Source organism: Glossina fuscipes, unplaced genomic scaffold (assembly GCF_014805625.2).
Source record: "Glossina fuscipes isolate IAEA_lab_2018 unplaced genomic scaffold, Yale_Gfus_2 113, whole genome shotgun sequence".
Classification (NCBI taxonomy): Eukaryota; Metazoa; Arthropoda; class Insecta; order Diptera; family Glossinidae; genus Glossina; species Glossina fuscipes.
In genome coordinates, this window is record NW_023998456.1 from 640,472 (window position 1) to 667,869 (window position 27,398).

At 35.1% G+C, this 27,398-nt stretch overlaps 1 protein-coding gene across 1 annotated transcript in view; it reads right to left on the reverse strand.

Moving 5' to 3' along the window:
- Positions 1–27,398, reverse strand: part of LOC119639810 — a 92,323-nt gene that overhangs the window by 23,647 nt on the left and 41,278 nt on the right. The window contains exon 4 of the mRNA XM_038037485.1: positions 6,209–6,300. Coding sequence (XP_037893413.1) covers positions 6,209–6,300 — 92 coding nt within the window. The remainder of the gene's footprint in view (positions 1–6,208; positions 6,301–27,398) is intronic.

Here is a 27,398-nt window from a genome sequence, read left to right on the forward strand (position 1 = left end):
AAGTCTTCGAAATTAGTCGAAAAAAATATACACATTCCGATCAAAAATAACCGGGAATTTGTCAATTAAATCACTCTTCATTTGCTTCCTTAGAATTTTGAATGCCTATACCCTACAAACCCATTTGCGGCACAAGGGCATTTGCAAACACTCGCAAAGATTTGTGGTAGACCCATCTTTTATTACACGGATCGATTTAAAATCACTTTCTGAATCAATCTATCCTCGTCTGTCCATCCGTCCATGTGTACATCTATTCTTACTATTTCTCTGCGTTCAACTTATTGGCCACAACGTACTGGCTTAAATGTTATACTCCGACTTTTTATTGTCACAAAGTCGAACATTATTGAGAAAAGTTCTGATCCTATGTAAGCCCTTATTATTAAAACCCATTATATGAGTAACTGCATTAAGCGAAGTGGTGACGAGTATCTAATGACTGGCCACGTTCTATTGTAGTGTATTCACTTGTTGCTTTCAAATCATCTTTTTAAGATCCATAGTCACGTTGAAGGTTTTACGCCAAATACAAATTTGTTGCTTTCAAGACTATGTCCGTTCCAACTTCTTTAAAAATTTTCACATTTTCAAAAAGTTAAGACATTTTCTTAAGGTTTTTTTTTTAAAAATTCGCATTTCGGTGATAGTTCCATGTCGATTATATCAGTTTCCTAAGGGCAGTCCATACTCGCTTTTGCTTCTTTTAAGTTTTACTCCTATCCTACAGTAACTTGGCCAGAGAATAAACTCTAAGACTAAAGTCTTAAGGCACTGGCATCGAAGACTACCGGCTTCATTGAGATTTGAACCCACGATCATTTAGTTGTTAAATGGGACTCTTTACCTATTTGGTCACTCAGGCGGATAAAAAAGTAGTAACAATAAATTTTTTATTAAAATTTTCCTTTGATCAGAGAAACTTTACCTTCTTCTACGCAAACATTCAATTAACTTATAAAGGCTTCATAGTGATGATTCCTCATTTATGAGCTGCAGAGATGACAGCGAGAAAGCTAAGCCTCTGTATTAGAGTGTTGCCGACGATTATGCTACATTTCTCGGAGGCGAAACTCTCTGCGTAAAAAGTTGTAATATATTTTGGGGAAAAATTCTCCCCCTCTTCAATCTAGGGTTCCAACAAAGCACAAATTCATTGGAAGAATCGGCTGAGTAACAGTTCTTTGTCTTTTACTATCAAACCCTAGACAACTTGTCGTACAGGGGTATAATTTCAATTCTTTTGAACTTTTGTTTCTGAATTTTTGGTCCAAACCCTCTTACAAAAACTGTTGCGAGTCCTTTCCATTTACACGAACAAATTACCGACTTGGGGGTGTTTTAAGTAACAAACAGGTAAAAACGTTACAGTGGCAAATAGTTTCATCATTTGTATTACAAACAAAAATACGTAAAGAGACTATAGTGGGCCATGGACATCAATTAAAAACCTTACACCATCCTACAGTTATTCACATAACGACTTATTTTGAAAAGCTTTACGGTTCCAAAAATGGTCCAATCCGAACTATTTGCAATAATAGCATCTGTTCTTGGGCCAGAATACTTCAGGCTAGCAAATTGGGAGGTTAGATTGGACACAAGAAAACAAGGCGGACAGATAAGATAGACTCAGAAAGTGATTCTAAGTCGAGTCGCATAATAATAGGTCGACCTATATCAACTCCTTCTTGGTGTTGCATGCATCTGCAAAAACTTAATATCTCCTCGCGCCGAAAATGGTGCGGGATATGAAAATTAATAAAAAAAAAAAACCCGACAAAGACATTCGAAGTTATCCATTGAACGATCTGAGAAATATTGGCATAAGCTGTGCTTGCCTCACTATTGTTCCTATGCAGGAACTCTTAACTAAACGCCTGTAATATGGCAAGAGCGGGCAAGATAAGGGTCTATGTTGCTAGCGACCGAATAAAAAAAGGGAAAGACTTTAGGCAACATGACCGTCGAACTTACTGGGCAATCTGGTCACTATTGATGAGACTTGGATCCACTGTGAACCACTGAATATCCGAGATTCAGCTTTTGCCAATTCAGTCACGGGATGTCGAGCGTGACAAAACGACATTTAAAGAGGGTGTTGGATGCTGTGGATAAGTATTGAAGGAATAGAGAGGAGGGATCGTGTGAATTGACGTTGGCTTTATCCGTATATAAGGGGAAAATTGATAAAAGACATAAGTCTTTTTGGCCATAGTTTTTGTAAATTTGTATTAAGTTCAGATCATCCAGATCAAATTTGGTATAGAGGAACCCTGCTAAGTGGACAAATCCGCAAAAAAATGCTTATGACCGTCTTGCGGCTAGTGACGCATTTGTAATGTTGCTAGGAAGCTATCTACTATTTGAGCATGCCCGCAACTTTTTGATCATAGTACACGTATATAACAACATAAGATTCGCAGTTAATTTGCGGATTCGCCAAAACCGCCTAAGATAAGAAATTGAAATAAAGAGGTTAAGATTAGTTAGTAGCGGGCTTATTACTAACTGCCCCTTTAGGAAAAGGGGTGTGTATCTAAACGAGGGGTAACTAAGATTCGCCTAAAGGCCAGGCGAACACTGGGTTTTCTTTTTCTATAGCATTTTTATGGTCCTTTTTTAATGAAACAAAAAAGAGGAAAACAATTCGTAAAACTGTAACATTATTGTGATGATGACATCCCTAAAGAGTGTAAAATACACATTCAGTGTCTTGCCTCATAATCAACATTTTAAAACATTTGTATTCATACAATTGTTAAGCAAATGCAAGATAAAAACCGTTTACCTCTACCAAACTCGGACATGGACACTGCTACTACCTTCACAAGTAGCGTTGCCTTCTGCAGCCTCTAGCATTTAATTTAACATCAAGTTGGTGCTTAAGCGAATCCGAATATATGTGCATGTATGTGTGGTATGGTGAGATGTATCGTATACGAGGAGACGCTATATGAAAGTATAAACAGTTTATGAGAGTTGAAGTGACCGACCGAGAAACACCAAATAAAACAAAATTATATAGCTGAAGGCTCTTGCACGTAATGCCAAAAGTCAACTATTTACAATACAAAGTTTTTCTTTTTTCCTATTTTTTTTTTTTTTTTTTTTATTATTGTTGTAATTTTTGTTGGTTTACTTGTGAATTAAGAGCAACCGCAAATATTCATTTGCCAGATGTAAAGTTCAACGGCGTCATTGCCGGTCGCGAGCAAGAAAATAAAACATCGTCCCGTATTACATTGAATAAATGCGGTAAGGAGATGGGTTTACGTGAACAGGGATAGTGGAGGAGAAATGAAAACAGAGAACCTTAACAGATTGCTAGGCATACACATAACATACATTGTGGTCTTCCTGGACAGCACTTAATACCATGTTTGACACACTCACACGACAAGTTGACTAAATTAAAAATAAAAGTTTATTAAAATAACAAAAAATAAAAAATATATATTTATATATGTATATATATAAGTAAAAAAAAAACAAAAAAAAAAAAGAAAAAATTACGTACATAGGTATCTGTGCGCGGTCACATTTGCATTCATACCAAGGGCCAAACCACTAGCAATCTATTTGTTAAAGTAGTCAAAACTCCGGACCACACTGGTATCTTGTGTGCGCTTGTTTATGTATGCGTGTATGAGTGCGTAAATGCAAGCAACACAATATCAAATATAAAACATAAATAAAATTACTTACGCTTATTTTACTCCATGTAATATAATCGAAACAAAAAAATCAACAACAACTGGTGTAACGGTGTCCTCTCTACCCTTAGAATATGAATTCAAACCAAATTTCATATTACAATTGGGGGAACAGAAAAAAAAAAACGAAAGGAACAAACTCGTAGAGATGGTAGCGGTGTTAGCCGTTTAGTTTAAACTGATGATCGGTTTACCTGAAGTGTAATCAAACGGGTCAATGAATGAATGAACGAACGAGCACAACCACACTTTTAATTTGCTTGTTAAAGCGTGCAATTTATATACGACGATCATAAAATGTCTCAAAAAGACAACAAAAGCGAGTCATGAATTTTCAATATTTTCCGCCATAATCATGCAGAAGAAGAAGAAGAATCATTTGCTGCGAAATAGACAAAGTAAGTATCAGATCGTGAAGGATGAAATTTATAGAAAAAATGGTACAATTGGTTGGTAATCTAAACGTGGATTCATAGTGCCTACATAGCTTTGTCATGTAAGCGGCAGATTACTAAGGCCAGTAATATGAAACCTAGACGGACGGAAGTCAATGCATACCTGGAAGGGGACTTTTATAGTATAGTGGGAATAAAATTGTTTCCTGACAACAAAGACCAATAAATTAATTTTCAATATTTTTCGCCAAAAAAAATAATCCTGAAGAAGGAAAATCGTTTCGAATGAAGCAGAAAGGCTAATTAAACTAATCAAACAAATAAGTAAGAAAATTATCTTCAGCTCACCTAAGTTTGACGTACCTAATATTTGAAACGAATGTAAGCAAAATGTCCGCGAAAACGATGAGAAAATCACCGATTTGTACGCTTTAACGCAGAAGTACGTAAACAGATATCGGATAGAAAGACTTAAGGCTTCACCCGATCGATACTGTAAAAGTAGAGTCCAGTCATTCTTGGTGTTACGTACGTCTGCGCAGACTAAATGAACACTTAACATAAATGACGTAGAGTATAATTACCCTCGCTTAGGAACGAATTTCGATTATCTGTCACCTCAAGTGAATACATTAGATAAAAATAAGTAAATAACTAAAAGTCGGGCAAGATCGGCTTTCGTATATCTTACCCCGCCTAATAGTGTTTATTTTCCAAGAGGACATTTATAAGGGGTATGGTGCCAAAAGGCAAATGTTCGTGGTCTGCATTTGATACAATAAATCCTGATGTCAAGTTACTATTTTGGACAAAAATATTCTTCATAAAACGTTAAACATTACATCCTCTTGCTCTTGCTTAAGGGCTTATTTTTTAAGAGAATTTTAATTAAATGAGAAGGACTGATAAAAGCTGGATCATCCGATTAATATTCATCGTTTTTTCGCGAAATTTCGAAATTTGCAATTTTTTTGTCATATAACGGCTTGGTCGCAAAAGTCGTCCGATTAAAACCATTTCCATTAGCTCTCCGGAGAGTAAATCACTACGTCATATAAGTCGAAATATCTCAGACATGGCGACCTGGTATTGAGTGGATAACGAAAGCGAAGCCTACTTTGATCAGAAACACAGATCGTCTTCAGGAACTTATACTGCTAATTTACTTTTATGCCAATTTTAGCAACGAAGTAATGCAATTACATTACACTATATTTTGTTGATTACATCTAAGAATGTTAAAAGTTTCCATTGCCTACATTTAAGATCGCTTCTAGTTTAATAACTTCCCACAGAACATAAGTAAAATTTTTTCGCTATCATATCGGAATTTCCTTGCATACTTTTGAGGGCGACGAATTTTCATGCAACGATAATAATGAGAGCATCTCGTTAGAAAGTTTTGTTACCCGCTTTTAAGCCCAATAAGAAAATTTTTTTTGCCTATTTTAAGGATCTGCTTTTGTGAAGATATAATAAAATTGGAGTCGATTTTGCAAATTATTAGTCTTTGCTATGATAAACAATTTCAAACGGAAATTTTAAAAGTCAAAAGAAACGTTTGCTTGTGAATTCTTTTAATATTCTTCAAAAATCTATTTAAATATAAATAAAAACAAGCTTTTATGTGTACGTTTTTTAGTTTTTTGAACATTTACAAGAATGCCATGAGAATCGTAATGTCTTCGGTGCACATTAAATTTATTTAAGAAATCATATGTACTTGAAGCATTCAAATAAGACGCGAATAGTTGAAACGTAAAAGACATAAACTTTATCTATCACTCACAGTTTGTTTGCTTATAGTATACTAATACTCTCGCTTAATGCATGTTGAGATATGCCTTAACCTTAAAACAGGCTTTCGGGTCAAAGAAAACCTTTGTGAATTTCCTATGTAAGAGAAGAAGAAGGCTTGCAATAAAATAACAACTCTATCTATCCGTCTATCAATGTTTGTAATGGGTTTTCATCAAATTCCTACTAAAAACAAAACCAAAATATTTTTATGTATATATATATGTCGTCCCAGCAAGCATATACAAGACTATCGGTAATGTTTGTGTTGTAACAATTTGAAATTTAAATAAAACTGACCTCATTTGTATTCCAACGATGACGTTGTGACGGGAAACTGTCAGCTCTTGGCAAGCTTTCCAAATTGTCTGGTAGCTTGATGGGTTCACCATCTGTAATAGCAACAAAACATACATAAAATCAAAACACTTACACAATCACATCACAACATGACAACAACTGTAGCTGTGTAAATCTTCAAATCAATTTGATAACAAATAGACGAAAATATTCAGAAGAAAGGTTATACTTTTTCCCGAAATGGAAAAGAAAAGGAAAAAATAAATAAGTAAATAAAAGAAACGCGCGAATATTAAATTAATTGTATATTTTGATGAAAGGGAAATAAATTGCAAGAAAGGGAATGAATAATAACAGCAACAATATATATTTGATTGAAATATTTTAACATTTATTTTGAATGAGTTTTGCAGCCACACTAAGAAACATTAAATGCATCATTATTTTAACATTTATCATTCGCACTCGTAACCTTAAGGGTTTATTTATATAGAATCAAATATTTTAATAAAACTCATTCGTCGTATATAATTTTTTTTGTTTTTTTTTTTTTGTTTTTTTGTTTTTTTATATATACGAGGAGTATTATCATAATCATCATAAAGTATCATTAATTTTGTATTTATGATAATTGACTTATCATATGTGTCGCACATCAAATTCAAGTGCTGTTGTATGCCTTTGAATGTTTACAGAATGAGTTATGTGCTCTTGATATCCCACCATTCGTGTGACTATATTTTTTTTGAAAAAATTCTCATACCTGTCCTTACTTAGTAAACATGAATTATGAACGCTTAGCTTACATTTACATACACAATCGAACTACAGTAAGCAAGTAAGAAAGTTACAACAACACTGCACCGAATTTTTAATACCTTATTTTTTACTATGAGCACAAAGGAGTTGTGGCGAAGCGGGAAAGTGAACGGCGCTTCAGAATATTTCATTTTAAAAATTTGCATAATTCAGATAATTACTTTTGAAAAATTCCTCATCGCTACCAGCTGACTAGGAATGTATAAGATTCTAATTTTTTTTTATAGCTTTCTTCATTTTTATTCCTTTCATTGTCAAGGCTTGCAGGGCAGTTTACACACTTTGGTTACCTCGACTTCTTCAATCCGGCTTAAGAATAACTATATCAAATTTTAGTTTTCTGCAGCCTATTGTTAGATGGACATAGGTATAGACAACATCTGATATTGATTTACAACATTTTCACTTTCAAAACAATGACAAAGTTGGTAATGCTTGCAAATTAACACAAACAGTTCAAAGAGTGCAGCTTCGGGTCAACTTGTACACTGTTACAGGTGGTTGCTGATACTTATATTACTGCCTTAACACATTGATGTCTAATGTAGTGGAAGTCCTTCAGACTCTCTCGTGAGCCCTCATAACACAGTCTGTTCGTTTTTAAAGCCTTCCCACCTGCTGCTCATCATTCAAACTGTTTGAATACTTTAGTAGGCATCCAATGTGTATTGTTGTTTAGATGCCAAAATCGTAGATGGGTGCAGCAGTTTTTTTTTTTTACTCGGAATAATTTCAACATAATAATAATCTGAATAAATGAACGGTTAAGCCCTGATTACGAATGCATGCGTCTTTTGATTATCTACCAAGGAAATAAGTAAATAAGCGAAAAGGCTGCTATTGTCTCATCTCTAATTTTATTACCACTAAAGTTATTAAGTATTCTATATAAGAAAAGTGAATTCACTTTAATGCCATTCATTGTAGGTAGAATGATAAAGAGAACCACAAGTCACCCTCGGTACCATAGACATTCGTCAATTATCCCAAGTAGATGGGCAAATAGCATGCCAAGCACTGATTCTATTGGAGGCTAACGTTAAAGAGATGAGTGATAAAGCGTTTTCTACGCCTTCTTTACGATGCTGCTTGTCAAGCTCTATTTGAGTTAGCTTTCATACGTAAGAAAAATTTTAAAAAGTAGAGACCACACGTCAAACTCAGTCATTTCCGACATCGCAGAAATCAGTATTCAAATGGGTAGCTAGGTCAAGATGGACAGACGAAGGTGGTTCCAAGCTGGGTCTTTCGTTCAACAACTCTACGTCCTCTTCTATCACAATTGGTGTAGGGTACAATGATATAAATATAAATATAAATATATGTAGAGAATATGCGACGAATGGTGAATGCAAGTCCGAAAAATATGTAGCTGGCAAGATTCTGAATAAAATCTTTGCTACCATTCTCCTTAAGAGTGAGTTTAAAAAAGAGAAAAGAGATAGGAATTTATCTGACCATTTGACATAAGGCCTCCTATAAATCTATTTCTGAATATCAGCAAGGGATCGACATCGTTTGTTGTTTCCATTTCACCCTGATAAGGAGTAGGCTGGTAATGGTGCCGGCCTAGACATCCAAAAGTAATGATAATTCCAATCTCTGTCTTTGAATTAATTCGTAGATAAGATTGTTGTGCATTTGCAATAATATACCGAAGTGAAGAACAACTGTTTGTACCGGACTGAGTTTTGCATAAGTCTCGATAATCGACTCAAATTTTTTTTGCATGTCTCCGACTCTCGTAGGAAGCGACTTAGTTAATACATCCTATGGTTGCGAGTATGACAACATCAAGTTAAATATAAACTATGTAAACTATTTATCATTTTTTAGTGTCGTTGTTGTCAGCAATTGTTTTTGGACTGCCATCAGTTTAAAAAAGTCATAAATATTACTACAAACTGCACTTAGTATATAGTAATAGCAGTAGTGCTGGTAGTAGTAGTAGTAGTAGTAGTAGCGGTAGTAGTAGCGGTAGTGGTAGTAGTTGTAGTGTAAGGCGGAATTTTTGTATCACATTTTGAAAATAATTTTTTCAGGCTTTTTTTTTTTTTTCTTTTCTTCGCCTTTTTCTTTCATTGCTTTGCCTTCTTCTTATCGGGGCATTATTCAAAATGAATAATTACATATTGCACTTAAGGAAATACTCTGGCAGATCCTGTTAGAGAAGAGCCATAAGTTCGGCAAAATGAATAAATAACAAATAAATACTTTACCAAGATAGAATAAATTGTGCATTTGCTGCTAATAAATACGCAGACTAAACTTTTTTCAAACAGTAATTTAGAAAATTTCGGAACGCAGTTTGTGAAGTGAAAACACGCACATACATATTGTTTATAATAGTTATTCTCTTGGAGATGTATTCCAATCATTGCTGAGCAAATAACTGCTATGTGTGTTTATATCCGTGCGTATGCGTGTGTGTGTGTGTGTGTGTACATACATTTTGAGTAAATTATTGTAAGCCCATAATATATTAACAAATCAATTTTTATTGTCAAACTCTTTGCAAATTGCTTGACTTTTTTTCTCTTCCTTTTTCTACTGGAGGGGAGCCAGCTGGGCGAGGGGAGCATGAGGACGAAGCCACTTAACCGCAACTCGAGAGAACTTAATTTACAATCACTTGTTTGCCATTCATTTCGTACACGGATGAGCGTGGGGTGAGAGAATGGGAAGAAAACTTTACATAGCGAATTTCGTTCGCATACCAAGCAAACGCACCCATAATAATATTCAGAAAGTTCAATTTTTTACTGTTCTTGTTCTTCCTTTTATATATTTTTTTTTTATTTTTTAATTTTTTTTTTTGCAGTTTTGTGTTACCCCCGGAACACATCATCGCCAAAAGTAAATTCCCTTTTACTGACTCACACCCACCCCTCGCACAATTTGCTTTACGCCATCTACTTCACACCACCACTACCTGAGTACTTTGACAATCACTGCCAACATGTATATGCAGTTTATGATCCCTAAAGTGTTGTATTGTTTGTGTTTACGTTCGTGTTGTTTTTTTTTTTTTTTGTACGACTCTATTTGCACGTGTATCTGTGTGTGTGCTTGTGTATATGCTACATGCTTTATTACTTTCTGGCTTGTAAACATTGACTATTTTAAACGCATATATATATATATATATATATTTATGAGAACATATTTATATATAAAAATATTTTATAAATGATTTTTATAGCTTTGGCATGACGGCAGAGTAAACTTGTCCTTTCGTTTGTAACATTTGCGAATATTTATCAGACTTGACTTAGTCCTTTAAGTGCTGATATAAATGACAAGAGCCAGATTTTAAGTTGATTCAAGTAAGTATAGGATTTGCTCGCGCTTACTAGTCGATCCGTTTAGTACTTCAGTTCAGTTCTCAGACTCCTGGTAAGTGTTTCTGTCCTTATACGTCCACCTGTGCATTATTTTAGGTCTCAGTCGCTTGATCCATTTCTCTGCTCACTCCCTCTCTGGTCAATCTCTTTATTATTTCAGCTCTCAGCTCTCTTACAGTTTTTAATGGATGTTAAGATCTAGTAAATATGAGAAGTACCGCGCACGACAAAGTCCATTAGGCTATGTTTGAGCTTAAACTCAGGAGCAAATCGGTTAGAACTTGAATAACAACAAGAATTTCATAATTAGTTTTATGACCTATTTGCCGGACTATTGACTGACGACTCTATGGTTTCATATACAACTATGTAGCACATAGCTATTATATAGTATTTTGTTTTATCATTTAAAGTAGAAATCTCGTCTCTAAACTTGGTATGGCCTCTATCAGAAGTATTTGGATCTGGTAATAATTAAATTAAAATTCTTCATACTTCTTTTAGCTGATAGGCATCTAAAGTTCGCTAAAGTCTGGCATATTTTATTCGTGTGTTAGTACACATTTACCTATAACGCGTACACATCATGCTTACCATATACCGTTAAGTATGTATTTATATGAGTGCGTATGGTTTTATACAAATAAGTATTTATGTTATTATATGTATATATATATATATATATGTAAACATATGTTTACGTAAAATGCTGTTACTTTTCAACTTTTATTATTCATCTAATTTGTCATTTTCCTCCTGATAGTTGGTGGTAGATAGGAGAGAGCTGCACTTCATTCGCAATAATTGTTGTTTATACATGTCGGTCGGTAGTTTAAATTATAATAAATGGACTCGATTTCTATCCATTTTAATAGCTATTTATCAATAGTGAGAAACTTTTTTCTACTAAAATGCAAAAAAAAAAAAACGAGTTTTGAAGGCATTACTTGAACTGTTTGTTACTTCACTTATGTTGAAAGGTACAAAATTAAGAGGTCAAAGGTAATACTTAAGTAAAACGAATATTCCTTTAATTTAAGATAACCGTATCCATGCGTGTGGATGTGTATGTGCGCGTATAAGTATCCCCTTTAAAATGTGCTTAAAACGTTTGTTCGCATATATATGCCAAAGTTTCTCTTTTCTTTCTATTCACCAAAGGATATCAAATATTAGCAGTATTTAGCCACTATCTGCTTCACTTCACCTAAGGTATGCAAAATTGGTGTTTAGTAGCAGTTTCATAACACAGGACAATGGCACTTCGAAAACTGGAGGAGAAAGAATAAAAGAAGGAGTTTGGGTATTTATTGATCTTCCCATATGTTAGGAAGTTATCAAGACTTTTTAACGCCTAACAGTTCCTATCACCTGCAATGTGAAAGTATCAATTTGATATGTTCGGTTGTCCTAAGGGTCCTGCTAAGGCGAATGGCTTCTCTTAGTTCATCTTCGATTTTTAGCTTGACTTTCGCGGCAAGTGAAAGCAGTGCCAAATAAACGCATCTGCTTAAAAATATTTGGAAACCAATGCTGCCAAGTGATCTTAGGAGCAGTGTAGATAAGAGATTAACAACTTTACAATTGCTGGGCAGAAACATATAGCTAGTGATTTATCAATGATTATTGTCAGATTTAGGTTATAAATGCCATAAATTAAATGCATATTATCTAGCATTGCACTTAGTCCATTACCTACAAATTTCATCGCTAACGGTCCAATACATGCGCTTTCGATGCTTTCCCGCAAATGTCTCGTAAGTTTTTCGTGGAAAGACTTAAAGTGGAGAAGAACTGTACTGCGACTAATTGGCAAAAAGAGCTCAGAGCCCCAATCGACATTATGCGATTACAGAGAGCAGCAAAACTTCCTTAAGTTCTCAATTCACATATATATAGAAGTGTGTACAATTGACTGAAAGCGCATCGTTTCCAATGAAAATGATTCGACCATCATATTAGCTTAAGCTCTCGAGGCGACAATTGCAATGGTTGGTCGAAGGACTTTTAGGTAGTGCAGGCCTACGCCCAGTTTACCAAAATGGGACACAATCGATAGTTCCATTCGCTACTCACTCTTTTTTTGTCTTATTGGGATAACGAGTACTGTGGTTTATACTCCAATTTTTTCACAAGACTCATACTTTTTCGGCTATCGGTACCATCACAGCAAAACAAAATGAATCCATTGTTTTGATTGCAGTGTGGCTTATTTTGAGGGACAAGCTTTATATGTATTTTAGGTAACGCAGGCTTACGCCCAATTTACCAAAATGGGACACACTCGATAGATTCAATCATCACTACTTGCATCTCCAGTTTTATTCGCTACTTACTCTTTTTTTTTTGTCTTATTGGGATAAGGAATAGTGTGGTTTATGCTCCAATTTTTTTACATTTTTTCGGTTGTCGGTACCATCATAGCAAAACAAAATGAATCCAATGTTTTGGTTTAGTTAAACTCTGGAAAAAGTCAAATTTTACAGAGTAAGGTCGCAGTGTGGCTCACTTGCCGGGGCATTCTTTATATATAGGACGTATTTCTAAAGATTAGCTACTCGACTTGCAGGCAAGTTAACCACTTGTAATTACAATAATACTAATAATACGCATGAGCAGGCTAACAGGTAAGAATCGCGACCATTAAGCAAGAGTTCAAATTTCCAGTGCGGTAGAGATAACTTTGGTTGGAGCTAAAGTGAGTCAACTGGGCACGCATTCACTAGGCTGCGGCCACATCCATATCTCTTTCCCTTTCTTCACTTCGTTCTAACCGTCCGTCCGTGGCACACGAACATCCCTAGAGTGATAGAGTGGTCGATAGTAAAATAAAAAAAGAGATATTTAAAAATATGTTAAATATTTCATGAGTTTAACGATTTAAAATAAGTTCGCATTGACTTTCTGTAAAAAGATAGAATGCTAGAGATTTACGCGAATAAAGCTAGAGGTCATGTGTCATTCAAATCCCAAAAGCTTCATGTCATCGTTAATTCAGCATAATTATCATTACCATTAACACTGGGTAGACTACGAAATATGAATATAACATAATTGTTGAAACATTGAAATACATTTGAAGGCATACTTGGAAAAAAAAAAACAAAAAGACAAAGCGAAATTAAGAGATTAAATCATCTGGGATGCATGAGTGCAAAGCTGTTACACTTACTGCTGCAATGTCTTTTAGATTATCTTAAATTTGGGATTAACTGCTAACAGCAAAACTATTCATTTTTTAAGTTTTCGCAAAACTTTGCATTTTATTTTGCATTTTTTTTCATCACAGCAAGGTTGACAACGCAACTCGTTGTTGTACACCGCGATACACAATACACAGAGTAAATGAAATGTACACATAAAACTTGATTTAAAAACTTTTTACTTTTAGTTAAACTCAAATGCAAGAACTGTGAAATTGCTTTTGTCTAAACTTACAACCAACCAACTAAACCTAGAAATTATTGTGTAGACAAATATTATAAAACACACACGAATTAAACCCATTAAAACGCCTAAAAAATACCAAATATTAAAGGGATAAGCAGATGTTTACTCCAAGTGCTCCAAAACACATAAGAAATTTATGAAACTTTTGCTTTGCTAATGAATTTATTCGCATAATGTTTTCTTGACTGCTGACTGACACTCAACCTAGCAGTATTTCTGCTTGCACTCACACCTACTACTTTGTTTTATGATTATACCGATACCCGTAGTAGAGAGTTGCAATAACGCCGTTTTCGATGGAATTGATTTGTTAAGCAATTTCACATCGTCACTTGACAGACAAAGCGACAACAACAAATGAAGCGACAGAACGACTAAAACGGTTACACTTAGTTATTTCTGAGTAGTGTAAGCTGTAATCGCGACTACCAAGTCAATGTTCGAGTTTACTTTCGTCGTACACTGAGTGCTGAATCGATAAAGGCATTAGCGATGCTCGTCTATTTCTGATCGTAACTACAAGCAGTGCTCGTTCGACCAAGGCATTACACTTTTCACTTCTCTATCTCTTTTTCTTTGCTCATCTTTTTTTAGTCTTAACTACACTGAGTGCTCATTCGACACTTCTCTATCTCTCGTTTGTTGCTCGTATTTTTCTGCTCGTAACTACACTGAGTGCTTATTCGACGAAGGCATTAAGCTTAACACTTGCCTACCTCTTCTTCTTTGCTCGTCTTTTTTTGGTCGTAACTGGAGTGAGTGCTCAATCGGCAAAGGCATTACCCTTATCACTACTCTATCTCTCTTTCTTTGCTCGTTTTTTACTGGCCATCACAGTGTTAAACGAGTAGGAGGAAAATGAAAGAAGAAATATAACTTCCTTTCACTTTTAAAGCAACCACTGAAGCTTCGTATTCTTCCTTATTTACGTTTTCGTTTAGAAGTTGAAGAAATACGAGTCGAAATGCCCATGGTGGATGAACGTTTTCGATCAGCGTAAGATTTTGAGAAGGTTTGTCCTTCTGTCCGTCCGCATGTCCGTGCAACTGTTTTTGAAAAATTAGAAGCAGCTTCAACTTTTTTTAATGGTTTCCTAGGTAATATATTTTAACGATGTATTAAAATCCCTCCAGATCTTAATCATACCCCTAGTAAGCATGAAAGCTCTGATACGAAACTAAGTACTTTTATGACCACCCCTTGTACAAAAAAAATTGATTTGATATAAGTTACGAAGATTTACGAAAGTAATCTGAAGCCGTTTACAAACAATGCCCAGAATAGGTAAAAAACTATGAATTATAGGCTATACGGGGTGTTACGATAACGCCACCTAAAGCCGTCTACAGTTACAGTGAACCAAACAAGTTGCTCTCGCATATATTTTGATTTTAAATGGTGAATGACATGGCTTAGGACCAAACCGAACACTTACGTGTATTATCGGTTTTGAAATTACGAAAAAATGTTAAAAATCGAAATTTTTACATCAGTTCCCTTAACGTTCTCTTAACGAAGTTAGATCGTTAAAATCGGGCAAGGCCGACCATTAGGTAAACCAGACCGTCGCTACTACCTTTGCTTATTTTCGTCAAGACATATCAAAAATTATGTCTTATTCCCATATAAAGGATTAATTTAATTTTTTTTTTTTTTTTTGTTAATAAAAGCAATTTTTTCTTACTTTTTAGAAGATCTTATATTACCCTTCACCTATGTTCGTCGTAAAGTAATAGCTTGCTTGCATGCATGCGACTTCTTGTATGAAAGAAGGTCAGGAAAATAGGCCTTTGTAGTTCAATTTTACTATTAAAGTAAATTTTAAAGATGAACGCCTCTGAGTCAACGAGTCTTCACGTTCACTTGCAATGCCCAAAATATTAAGATGGGGAATACACTTTCGTTTTGCTTAACCTAAAATACTAATGAAGCGAGTATTTTGGAAAGTGACGATAACTAAAAATCTTTCATCTTTTAATATGGAGATGAAAAATGATTCGTCATCACGTACAGAAATTTGTTTATAATTCAAACTTCAGTTTGAAGTTCTATTGTCTCTCGTTATTTGATAGTACGTACACCAGGGCACATACATAGACTAATTTATCTTTTCAAAAAGCAAAAAAAAAAAGAGAAAAAAAACCGGGAGACAAAAAGTAGATGAGATGCCATTGTTGTATCATTAAAATCTTGGCTTGCTTTACAAAAGGTAAAAATATTTTATTTTTCCTTTTTCTTTATTTGAAATGAAAATCGTTTTAAAATTTCCTCTCAGGTGCATATTGTCCAGGGACGATTTCAACTCATAATTCATTGTGATTTTTCATTATGGTCAACTAATTAAATATTAATCACTTTTTAGCTAAAAAATTCTTCCAATTCTTGTCTGCCTGTCGCCGCTTGGTATCCTCCCCTCCCCGAGCAAACACAGAGAAAATACTATTAAAAATTAAACAAATACTCTTTTAAAAATTTTATATTTGTGTAAAACGGAGTTATTAAGCAGCAAGCAGCAAGCAGCGAGGCAGTAAGGCAGTGAGGCAGCGACTCGGTGAGCCAGCCAACAAGAACATAACGAAGGCAATAGTAACTAACTGAAGCAAGTGAGATGTATACCGAGTGATAAAAAAAATCACCAAATTGTTTTAATGGGCTTTTCCGTATCCTTTCCCGTTCAATGAAATATAATCCAAAAATCTTTATACGCTTGTAAAGTTGAAGCGAAACCATTTTTTCTACTCTTCCATGTCTTTTCTTCCCGCTCGTTTTCAATAATCATTATTTGACAGCTGATTAAGTTGTCAATCTTGGCATGTGCTCCTGTGTAATCGAACACACTCCCGAACACAATGTAGAGGAAAGGAAAACGAAAACGAAAACAAAAAAAAGGAAAAAGAAATAAGTTCAAGTTAACTTAAAAATGAGGTAATAAAAAATTCAAAACGGTCACATAAGGACTTGTCAAAGATCACGTACTCAATAAATATTGCTTATTCGGTTTGTTGGGTTTTTCAATTGGATACTTTAAGGACATTTGCAGCAGTTTTCCTAAGTGTCTTTGCAACTAAATATGCCGGCTTGTTTGTGTGTGTGTGTGTGTGTGTGTGTGTGTGAGCTGCCTTATAAATATATTTAAGACAAGCTACAAATAATGTAAGAAATTTTCATTCATAGCCTTGCAAGCGATGATAGCACTTCAATTTGTTGTGAGTGCGTATGTAACATTCAACCTTAAACGCTTTAGCAAACACTGTACGTACATACATCAAACAACTGAGGTCTTCTAAATTTACTTTAATATCTTGACAAACAATTTAAAAATAAATATAAGGAATACACAGCACGAGTGGTTTTATTTTTTTCCCTTTTAATTAAAAAAGATAATCAAACTATATTAAGGAAAATCGATTTGGAAGCAATCTCGCTCTCCCTCGCCCTCCCCCTTTCGGTGCACTGTTTTTTACGCTTTACTACATCACTTGCGGTGCAAAGGACAGTGGACTTGAGACATATCAGCCTTTTATTATACCGATCGAAGCAGAAGCAATTTCCAATTTGATTTAAGTGTGTCTGTCCGCCTGTCCATCTTGATTACTTGTATTCAACCTACCGTAATTTTTGAGATATTTTGATGAAATCTGGCACACTGACGTGTTTAGGCCTAAGAATCATCGCTATTGAAAATGGTTCCGATTGGAGCACTTTTTCGTTCGTTTTACTTATAGGGCGCTATCTTGAAAACTCGTCACAGGAATAACTATAGGGTGGTGCAGGATATGTAATAGCGGGCCGCGACCAACTGAAGTCGACGCTATATTTTTTTAACGTAGTGAAGTGATCGGCCGGGATCTGCATTCTTGTCTAGACTTTCCGCGATTTGTGTCTTTGCTGAAAATGTCTTTTCTAGACTGGGCTTCACCGATAAACCGATAAAGCAGGTATTCATATTAAAGAATTGTACAAACTATACAAAAATTAAGCAATTGCTGCTAACTGTGAAGCACAGTTACTAAAAGAGAGCAATGTACGAATCGAGTTGTAAAAAAGTTAAGGGAAATAAGGTCGCTACACATTTTTAATACGCCTTTAAAGGCATTACAATTTATTGAAAAAACCTGATTTTGTTGCTAGGCTCCTAGCACCTTACATATGGGGAACAACAAAATGACGTTTTTCTGATAACTTCAATTATTCAAGGTCAGACAATATATGGAAACTGGTCGAAAAGGTGGTTCTATCCGAACCATTTTCAAAAGTTTTCGTTCTTGATTCGAAGCATTGCAAAAATTGCAGTCTGTATCGATTCAGAATGTGATTCAGAAAGTGAGTCTGAATCGACCGGTATAATATAAGGGCGATCTATCTCAAGTCCTTCTGCGTGCTACGCGCATCCGCACAAACTTAATACACCACAAGCAGTGCAGGATATGAAAATTGAAATTGAAAAGCTTCTTCTCAATTGTTTATAACATACTTTGTATATTTTAATTTTTCTCCAACGTCACATATACCGTTCGTTGGAAATAGTCATAAAACATTTTTTTTTTTATTTTCCATTTTAAATAAGACAAAGCATGATTTTTTTTTCCATTACTACTTAGATTTTCCAGTCGCTCTAATCGCAATGCGTTGATCTGACTCACGCTCTAGAGAGTGCAAAAAGAAAGAAAAAAAATCGCAAATACAAGTATCTCATTACAATAAAGATCGGCTCTGCGTCCCTTTTCGAAAATTAATTTTCTATGCATGCGTATAAAGCTCAGGATGAGGGTTGCGCCCGCCATAATATAATACGCCTCTGTTCGAATATTCGCAATACTGTATCAAAATTTCAAAACAATCCGTGTAGAATTTCGGGGGATTTAGTATTTCGCACAAATGAACATTTACATTTTTATTTATATATAGATTTTTGTTCAATTTTTTGCACGTTTCTCCATGTGCTCCAATTGTTAATCACCTCTGGCAAGAGGCAAATCGAGCGTGACGATAGATTGGTTGCTAGCGAAGACAAAAGTTTGTGCTACGCACCTTGAGGTAACTCACACGAGCAACGACCATTTCTATACCCATCACCGAAGGACGGGGTATATGTCCATTTCGTCAGCACGTTTGCACTATGAAGAAGAAAGCCCATGGCAGATCCCATGAAGTCTGCATATTCTTGAACAGCATCAAATTCTAAACCGATTTACGTGTGTCCGTCTGCCTGTCTGTGCAACGTCAGTGATAAACATTCTCTCGATCGCAAAAATGACATAAAATTAATTTCAAACTTTGGCAGAAACGTTGGAAGTTCTTGCACGCAGATTGATATTGAAATTGAATTGAAAATCAGTCTCACACGCAGCACACAAAGCGGAAAATATATTCGTACAATTACGAGATAATTCGGAAGCCCCTTTTTGTGTGTGCTTTTTGTTGATCGCTATGCACTGCAGAGCTATCATCGCTATAATGTGATGAGATCATCGACTGACTCCTTACACCGCCATCTTGAAAGGTGCCGTGGCAGCCAATGTGCTAACATTTAATTTGTTTATATCTATTCCACTAACAGACGTGGTGCACAATTTCTAGATACTATGAAAGTGTACTTGGGGGATAATACAAATTTATAAACTTACGAAGCAAACGAATTAATTCAGCGTTTATTCCTGCGTATTAGTTGGTGTAGGTAGGTAGGTAGGTAAGATTTATCATTACGAACGAGTTTCAGCAAACTTCGTTTTGAATAACGCACATCTCTTATCAATAAAAAGAACCTTAATCGTATTAGGTTAATATTGAAGGTCAAATGTAACGTCTCGTGGACGTCACTAGTTCTCTACAAATTGAACGACAACATTTGACTAATTCGGTCCGACAAGAAGATTCCTCTTTACCAGTATAATACTTTCTTTGTATTTTACGATTTTATATCTATCTGGTAGATAGGCAAAGATCCATACAATTGGTCTCATGTTGAGATCACCATTAAGATCGAGAATTGGAGGCAGTTTTTACTTATATTACATATCACCGATCTCTAATAGTCGATATGAGACAATAAGAAAGGCGAATGATGAAATCTGGATATCCATATATATATATATAGACGTTTCATATCATTAATCGCTGCATCGTGTATTCTAGAAAAACTATATAAAATATGATTTTTAAAATTATCTAAAGAATGTTCTGAGTCAATTTTTTGTTTCGGAGCTGCATTTGGTCAAAAGGGGAACAGAGCTTGATGATTATCAGTAATAATCTAAAGCATGATGTCTATATGCCGGACACCTTACTTTTCACAACTATGTCACTGTCCGCATGAAGAAGTTACTAAAGCAAAATAAAAGCTTCCAACGCCTTGCTACAAGAACTAGTTCACGTGACTTTGTCGGACTTAATCTTGAGCAGTGTCGCTACATGTAGACACAGAGAGAGAGAATGAGAGAGAGAGGGAGAGAGAGAGAGAGAGAGAGAGAAAGAGAGAGAGAGAGAGAGAGAGAGCACCCGTTTGTCGATCCACATGAATGTGTTGACGACTATATCTTTGCGCCAATTGTCAACAACTATCCCCACGAATAATTGTCACTTCGTGAATTGTAAGCGGATCATTTCGGTGTTTGGCTTTTAAAAGTCTCGAAATTTCTGCTGGACATTCATAACAAGCCGTACATTTTTTCTTTTTGTTTTTTTTGAAATTGTAAACATACCATGCCTATTAGTAAATTTGCCATATGCGATGACTATCTGCTTCATGTATCCATTTCCATGAATGAAAATAAGCCAGCAACAGACCGACGAATAAGTGGATAAAGATAATCAAATTAGAATCTAATGATATTTTACCCTAATGCAGTCGTATACGTAGTTTAAAAATCCTTTCAAAGTTCCTTACAGGTGAAATGTGAAAATCAGCATATTCTACCATAGTCCATAGGTAGTGGGGTAGGTCTCGAAAGTGTTTTGAATGTTAAATAAATCAAAACAACAAGAAACTCCGAACTTCACCTACATATGTACTCAACAAATGCATGTCAAAATAGAATAATAATTAATAATCTAAGGAAATGACTAGATTTCCTTTCTTCACAAACAAAAACTTCAAACATATTTTTTGTTCTATAACAATATTGGAAAGACAAAAAATAAAACAAAAAAGAAATGAAAATCAAAACTAACTAAAAACAAAAAAAGGAAAAAAAAGGAAAAAAGTGCTAAAGAAAAAAATGCTGAAGAAAAAAGTGACACGTTTCATGAATTTTTGTTTAATAAAAAAAAAGAAAAAAAATTAAGAAGAAAAATTGAAAACGAAAAAATTAAATAATACGGTAGACTTTTTGAGTTAACCCTGCCGCTTAAATTGACGGTTAGACTCGCTAATAAACAAACAGCAACAATAAAAAATGGAAAAATAAAAAAACAATAACGTGTTATACGTTATTGCATAGGTATTCGCATGTATGCTACATGCACACAAATGTTTATTTTACTTCTCCTATATTCACTCATTTCACGTAATGATTGTCTCAAGAAAACGTAATTATTTATATGCTTTAACAACAACCGTACATACGTTAATGTGCGACGACGGCGAAATGAACGACGAAGAAAGTATGAAAAGTATTGGACCGAACTTCGGATGCCCGACAGACATGAAAATACAAGTCTTTAATTTTTCCCTCTATGGTCGGACGGCTTCTGAATTTTCTTCAAGGATTTTGTAGATAAGAGTTTTCGATGTTTGTAAAACAACCAAATTTCGTAGCGATTCTTTGCTATGGATTTTGATGAACAACACTTCTCGAAATTTTCATATATTTTTTTTTCTTTTAGGGTTTTGAGAGTTCACTCTACTCCATGGTTCAATTTCCATTATCGTGATCTGTGGCATTAAATTAGTCTTAGATATCAATCTTTATCATGTTGACTGATTTCAATAAGACTCCAATAGCCGGATTAGCGAACATACTACGGCAACTCCCAAAGTTCACGGTAACTAAGAATGCTTAATGTCACAGGTCATCTCGTCGATATTGCGACCGATATTGAGACCGTTCATGCACTAACATATACTATATTGAAAACCTCTTTATAAGACAAGTCAAGAATGGTTGGTATTAGGACTCATTCCGCCACGAATGTTCGTCTTAAGAAACTTCCGCCTGTAAGTAATAGCAAGTCTTCGGTACTGGAACATACCCAGGTTGGTAGACTTTACGAAAAATTCAATGCTTAGTACAGCGTTAACATTGTTCTAGAAAGTTTTAGTTTCCGTTAGGTTGAGCACATCAAAGTAGTAATTAAAACCTAAAAAAATTAAATCGATCGACTGTGCTCGTCATACTTCGTGGAATTTCTGAGGCGTGTTCTAATAAACATTTATACTTCGGAAATAGTTTGCGAAATTTCTTCGATCCAATATTTAACCATTATGTGAATAAGCTATAAGGCTCATGGACAGACATTGATCAATCAAGTATTTGGAGACTTTTGGGGAAATTTGAGACAACAACCAATCGAAAATTTCGCAGTGAAGTTGCATCAAGTTCTTTATTTATTGGTCTGCCACCATATGTTAGAAAAATGTTACCTTTGGGCTCTTGAATTGAGTCAATTAAAGATCCTGCAGAATAGGCTTATAATCAGCACACAAGACAATGTAGGAAAATACAATCGTAGTATCTCTCATCCAGGGTCTGTCTGTTGCTGAAAGTAACACATTCGCAAAAGTTGATATAGGGATGAAAAGCGTAGCGTAGATCTGAACCGATATTCTGTTAAATGGGCGGTATATATGAGAAATGGGCCAAAACATTTTAAAATCTCCTTCGCACCAAAGCTATGAAATTAAAAAAAAAAAAACCTATTTAAACGCTTGTGAAAATTCGTTTCGAACGGGTACTACGCAAATTATGAGTCAATTTAATCTTAAAAAAAAAGGACAGAAATTTATTTAAAGTAAAGTTTATGGGCGAAGTTCTCGCTTGAAAAGGAAGATGAAAATTCTTCTACGCGTTGCATAATAAGCGTAAGTACTTAAAATGTCTGCTTGTTTCTCGGTCACCTATTTGAAAAGTAGTTGAATCAGTTTAGCGATGGCGACTTGAATTTAAGCGGGAAATTTCGGACCGGCGGACCGAGCTTCTAATATTCAGGAAAATCACTTTATATTAGTGAATAGAAGTGGGGAACGAACAATAATCTATTGACAGTGCCGAAGGAGTGCTCACTGAGAGACTAAGTATAGACTTCATTTCGAAACTTGGTAAATGGGGTCTTCCTTTTATTAAGCCTACCTATAGCACTTTCCTTCGCACTCATCAACACAACGACCTGCTCGTGAATCAAGTCAATAACTGTCAAAGAAAAATGAGTTATGTATAGTAATGCAGCAAGAAGAAGCACTGGGAAGCAAATAGAAGTGAAAGAGGAAAATCTAGGACAAGGCCTGAATTGCATTTACCTTAAATTTCTAGAGAGACTAACTCAAAAACTTCGTTATGATTGAGAATACGTTGTTGATTAATAAAACTTACGTTTCATCGAATTGTATTGTATTCAATGCACTTGGTTCGCATAAGAGTTCACCAACATTCACTACAATTAGCATGTCGCTCAATAAGTTTGTAGGATAACTATTGCGGAATGTATAAAGCAACTAATGGTTGAAATGTTATCAAATTTTGACACCTACCACTTCAAGATTGATATCATTCGTAAAAATCGTATGGATTCGTCAGTAGTGTCAATGTAGTAGTGACTCATCCCACAAATTTATTGAAGTAATGATTTAAAATTTGACAGTAACATTAAAGAAACTACCGCGTAGCCAAATAGGACATGACTCTCAACCGGCTTAGAACCTTGGTAGGATAGACAATACCTTTGTTAAAGTGATTGTTCGGTCGGTCAAGACAGATCGGTTACACATAACCCAGGCGACGGCTACCGCCTATCGCTTTTTTCATACTCTTTTTTTCTATCTGATCGTCGTTATAAACGTAGTACAGGGGACATATAGGGGCATAAGTGATTGTTCATTCATGTAGAAAAGAAAAGCAATCAGTTTGGCTGCCAATTGCCATTTGCCACGCCCACAATTAATCAAGTAAGCCAATTCTTTGTCATCCTTACTTTACGCTCTTTGCGACAAATACTACTGCTTAAGGTTACAAATGGCTTAAAGCAATTAGTATGACAACGTTCATTGATGTTAATAAATATAATATAAAGAAAGAATAAATTTTACAAAAATGATATAAAATGAAATTTATTTTAATGTAGTTTTCTCTATTTTTAGCATAACTTGCGACTACTTTTCACTAAACGAAACAGTGACGAAAACGCTGACTGACTTTATATGTATACGATTGAGTAAAGGGAAAAAGCGAAATAAAACTCTCAAGCCTCTTTTGATATAAGGAAGAAAAAAAGAATAATAATAAAGAATAGAAAAATTCATATTAAATACGTACATAATAATATACGTTAGTGAACGGTTTTGAAGGGTCATTCGAATGTCTGACCACCAGGTGAGATTATGACGGGATGAAAGAATGAATGCGAGAGAATAAGAATGGGAAGAGAAAATAAAAAAAAAGGAAAAAAAAAATGAAAAAAATTATGAGAAATTTTTATTTTAATATGCAACAACTAAGACGTGCCATAAACTAAGTTATGGTCGCTAGTATTTTTAGCATTTAGTTGGACAAACAGTCGGCAATTTTCTGTGGAATATTTCGTTCGAAGCATATATATATGCAACAACAAATAGTATTTAAGACAGAACAGACAGACTCTTTTTAAAAATAATGTAATTTCTTGCAAACATACAAACAAAAGTATGTGTTTGAGGCCTGTAATCATGATTTAAAGAGTCCATGGCAAATAGGATTTAGAGAGAACACGTATGTGTTTGCATGCATGTGTGCGAAAAGGACAAAGTAAAGTGAAATCCCAAAAATGTCTAAGGCTGCCTGGCGAGTTGAAATCAACGACAACAACAACAGCAACAACAACTTGAAGAGTAACAGTAGCCATGCGGTAGCCTAATTTATTTGCTTTACGTTTTTTTCTTTCTTCTTTTTGTTGCATTCTTTTATTTTTTTTTTATATTTTATGTCCTCTGACTTTTATTCACAGGCTTTTCTGACTGGTATCTCGTGCTTTTCGTGCTTTACTCAAAAAGTATAATTTTGCTTAATGTCGGTATTTATCATCTTAGACGCTACCATATAACCATCATCATCATCATCATCGTCATCGTTTGATATGTTTGCTGTTGCATATGAATCTTTCGCCCGTCAGAGTGTGAGTCAGTTCTCATTCATTCACCTTAACGTAACATCTACACACATGCACACACATACACATGCATACTCTTGGTTGGTTTATTCATTTTAGTTAATTTTCACTTATAAGTTAGTGCTTTAAATTTTGTTTTTATTATTGTTGCCTTAAAAATTAGTTAAGTTGTTTAAAAATATATTAAACTGGAGGCAGGAAATAATAAATATCCGGCCTATTGGCTCATTAATCTCAACTAAAGCTAATATTTATCTAACAAATTAATATACCTTTGCTAGGTAAATAAAAACCTAAACACACAGCCATACATATAAACATACATGCATACATATATATCGATGCATACACACATATTGCATTGCATATATGAAGTATGTAAGTGTCAAGCAAACACTTATTGGATGTGGTATCGATAAGCTAAAATAAATATCACCGAATATAACATGTGTGTGTGTGTGTGTGTGTGTGTGTGTGTGTGTGTGTGTGCATATGTGTGGCATATACAAAACCAAAACACCCTCTAAAATTGGTGGTATTTTAAAATAACAAATATTAAGCTAAAGGCCATCAGCAGCACACACGCTTACGCATGAAAAACATACAAATTGTTTTGTTACCCCATTCCTTCTCAATTTTATTAGCCCATCGGTCAGTCACTCAGGCAATCACCCCAACCATTCGGCCAACCTGCCAGCCATCCAGCTATCCAGTCAGCCACCAGCTAGCTTGCATGTAAGGGCAATAGGTAGAAGTAGGCTCACAATGAAGGACTGTTATCACAGATCGTATAGTAAGCAATTGACTAATAAATCTATTTTAGATTTACCTAATCGTATCGTATATGTTTGTTATGTGAACACACATTCCAATGCATTTATACACGCACAAATATATCTATAGATAGAGAGAGAGATAGAGGGAAAGAAAGTACAAAAGAGATGGAATAATGCTAGCAAAAACTTTTAACAAGCAAAGAGGCCTGAATAACATTTGCCAAAACTAATTGTTCGTATGGCCCAAATGGACAACACAATATTAATCCAAATTACCATCAAAGTGATTTAATTGCTTGGAACTGTTTGCTGCTTGCTTCAAACTATATTCAAACATCATACATACCTTAATGAATATGTGTACACATATATATTTACGACGATTTTCACCTATCTATCTTCCCATTTACCACTTATCTACACACCTTCCCCCTCCATTCGCCCTTACCGCTCGCAATGCATGCTAAACATGATAATATGTTTCATTGATACCGTAATACAAATGTTTGTTTGCATCGATACTTGGCTAAGGGTATCATAAGCATGTAACGCACACGTAACGCATGTAAACATTGTTTCATTTTATAGCATATAGGCAGCCGAACAATCTACCAATTTGTGCACAATTGCTTAATGTAATGTTTGATTCTTCTACAGCTCTTACTTTACCTTATTACGTTTTTCTCTGTCTCTCTCTCCATCTCTCGTTTACTTGGCGGTCACTTTAACACCTTCCCTTTTGTGACTTCTATACTCATATGAATGCGCACATACGCGCGACTCAATGGTTCGCCCGAGCCAAGGTTAAGAGGATGTTCTTTCTTTATTTTTAATAATTCCTTCAAGAGATAGGAATTCAAAAGACATACCACTGGAGATTGAAGTGTTTCGTATTTTAGAAATCAGCAGATAACGTATCTAGTCGAAATAAGTTTGTGTACAGGTGTCTATACCCATGTTTAGAGATGTCTGTTGCTCTTGATCGCCGTCAAATTGCGAATAGACATAATAGACGTATACTGTCTAAACGTCCAGTGACGGTGACAAGAGCTCTTCGTACAGAAGTCATAAATAGTATCGAAAGTCATCTTCTCGCCGACTTGTGCGAGATAAGCACATATAACGTAGGCTTATAAGTAAAATTTCGAGGCCAGTGATGTGGTGGAGAGCACACACATCTACCTAGCCATTGAAGTTCCCCGAGGCAAAGAATTGTATTGCAATTCGGTATGTATGAATAGCCCGAACGCTATAGTGGCCTTTGCCGCGTAATGTCGACAACACAAAAGCATTGTAGTCCGAGCTATGGATACCGCGGATGTTAGTTGTCTACTCATAAAACCAGTTTGCGTAAAATAGGTGTTCACAGTTTCCCTAGTTTGCAAAATGGCTGTATGGAAACAATGCAGCCCTGAAAACTGGAGGCGGTCCCCAGGGGACAGTTCCCTAAACTCACAAGGACAGGAGGAGAAGATTTTCTCTTATGTAGCACCGTTCGGATAACGG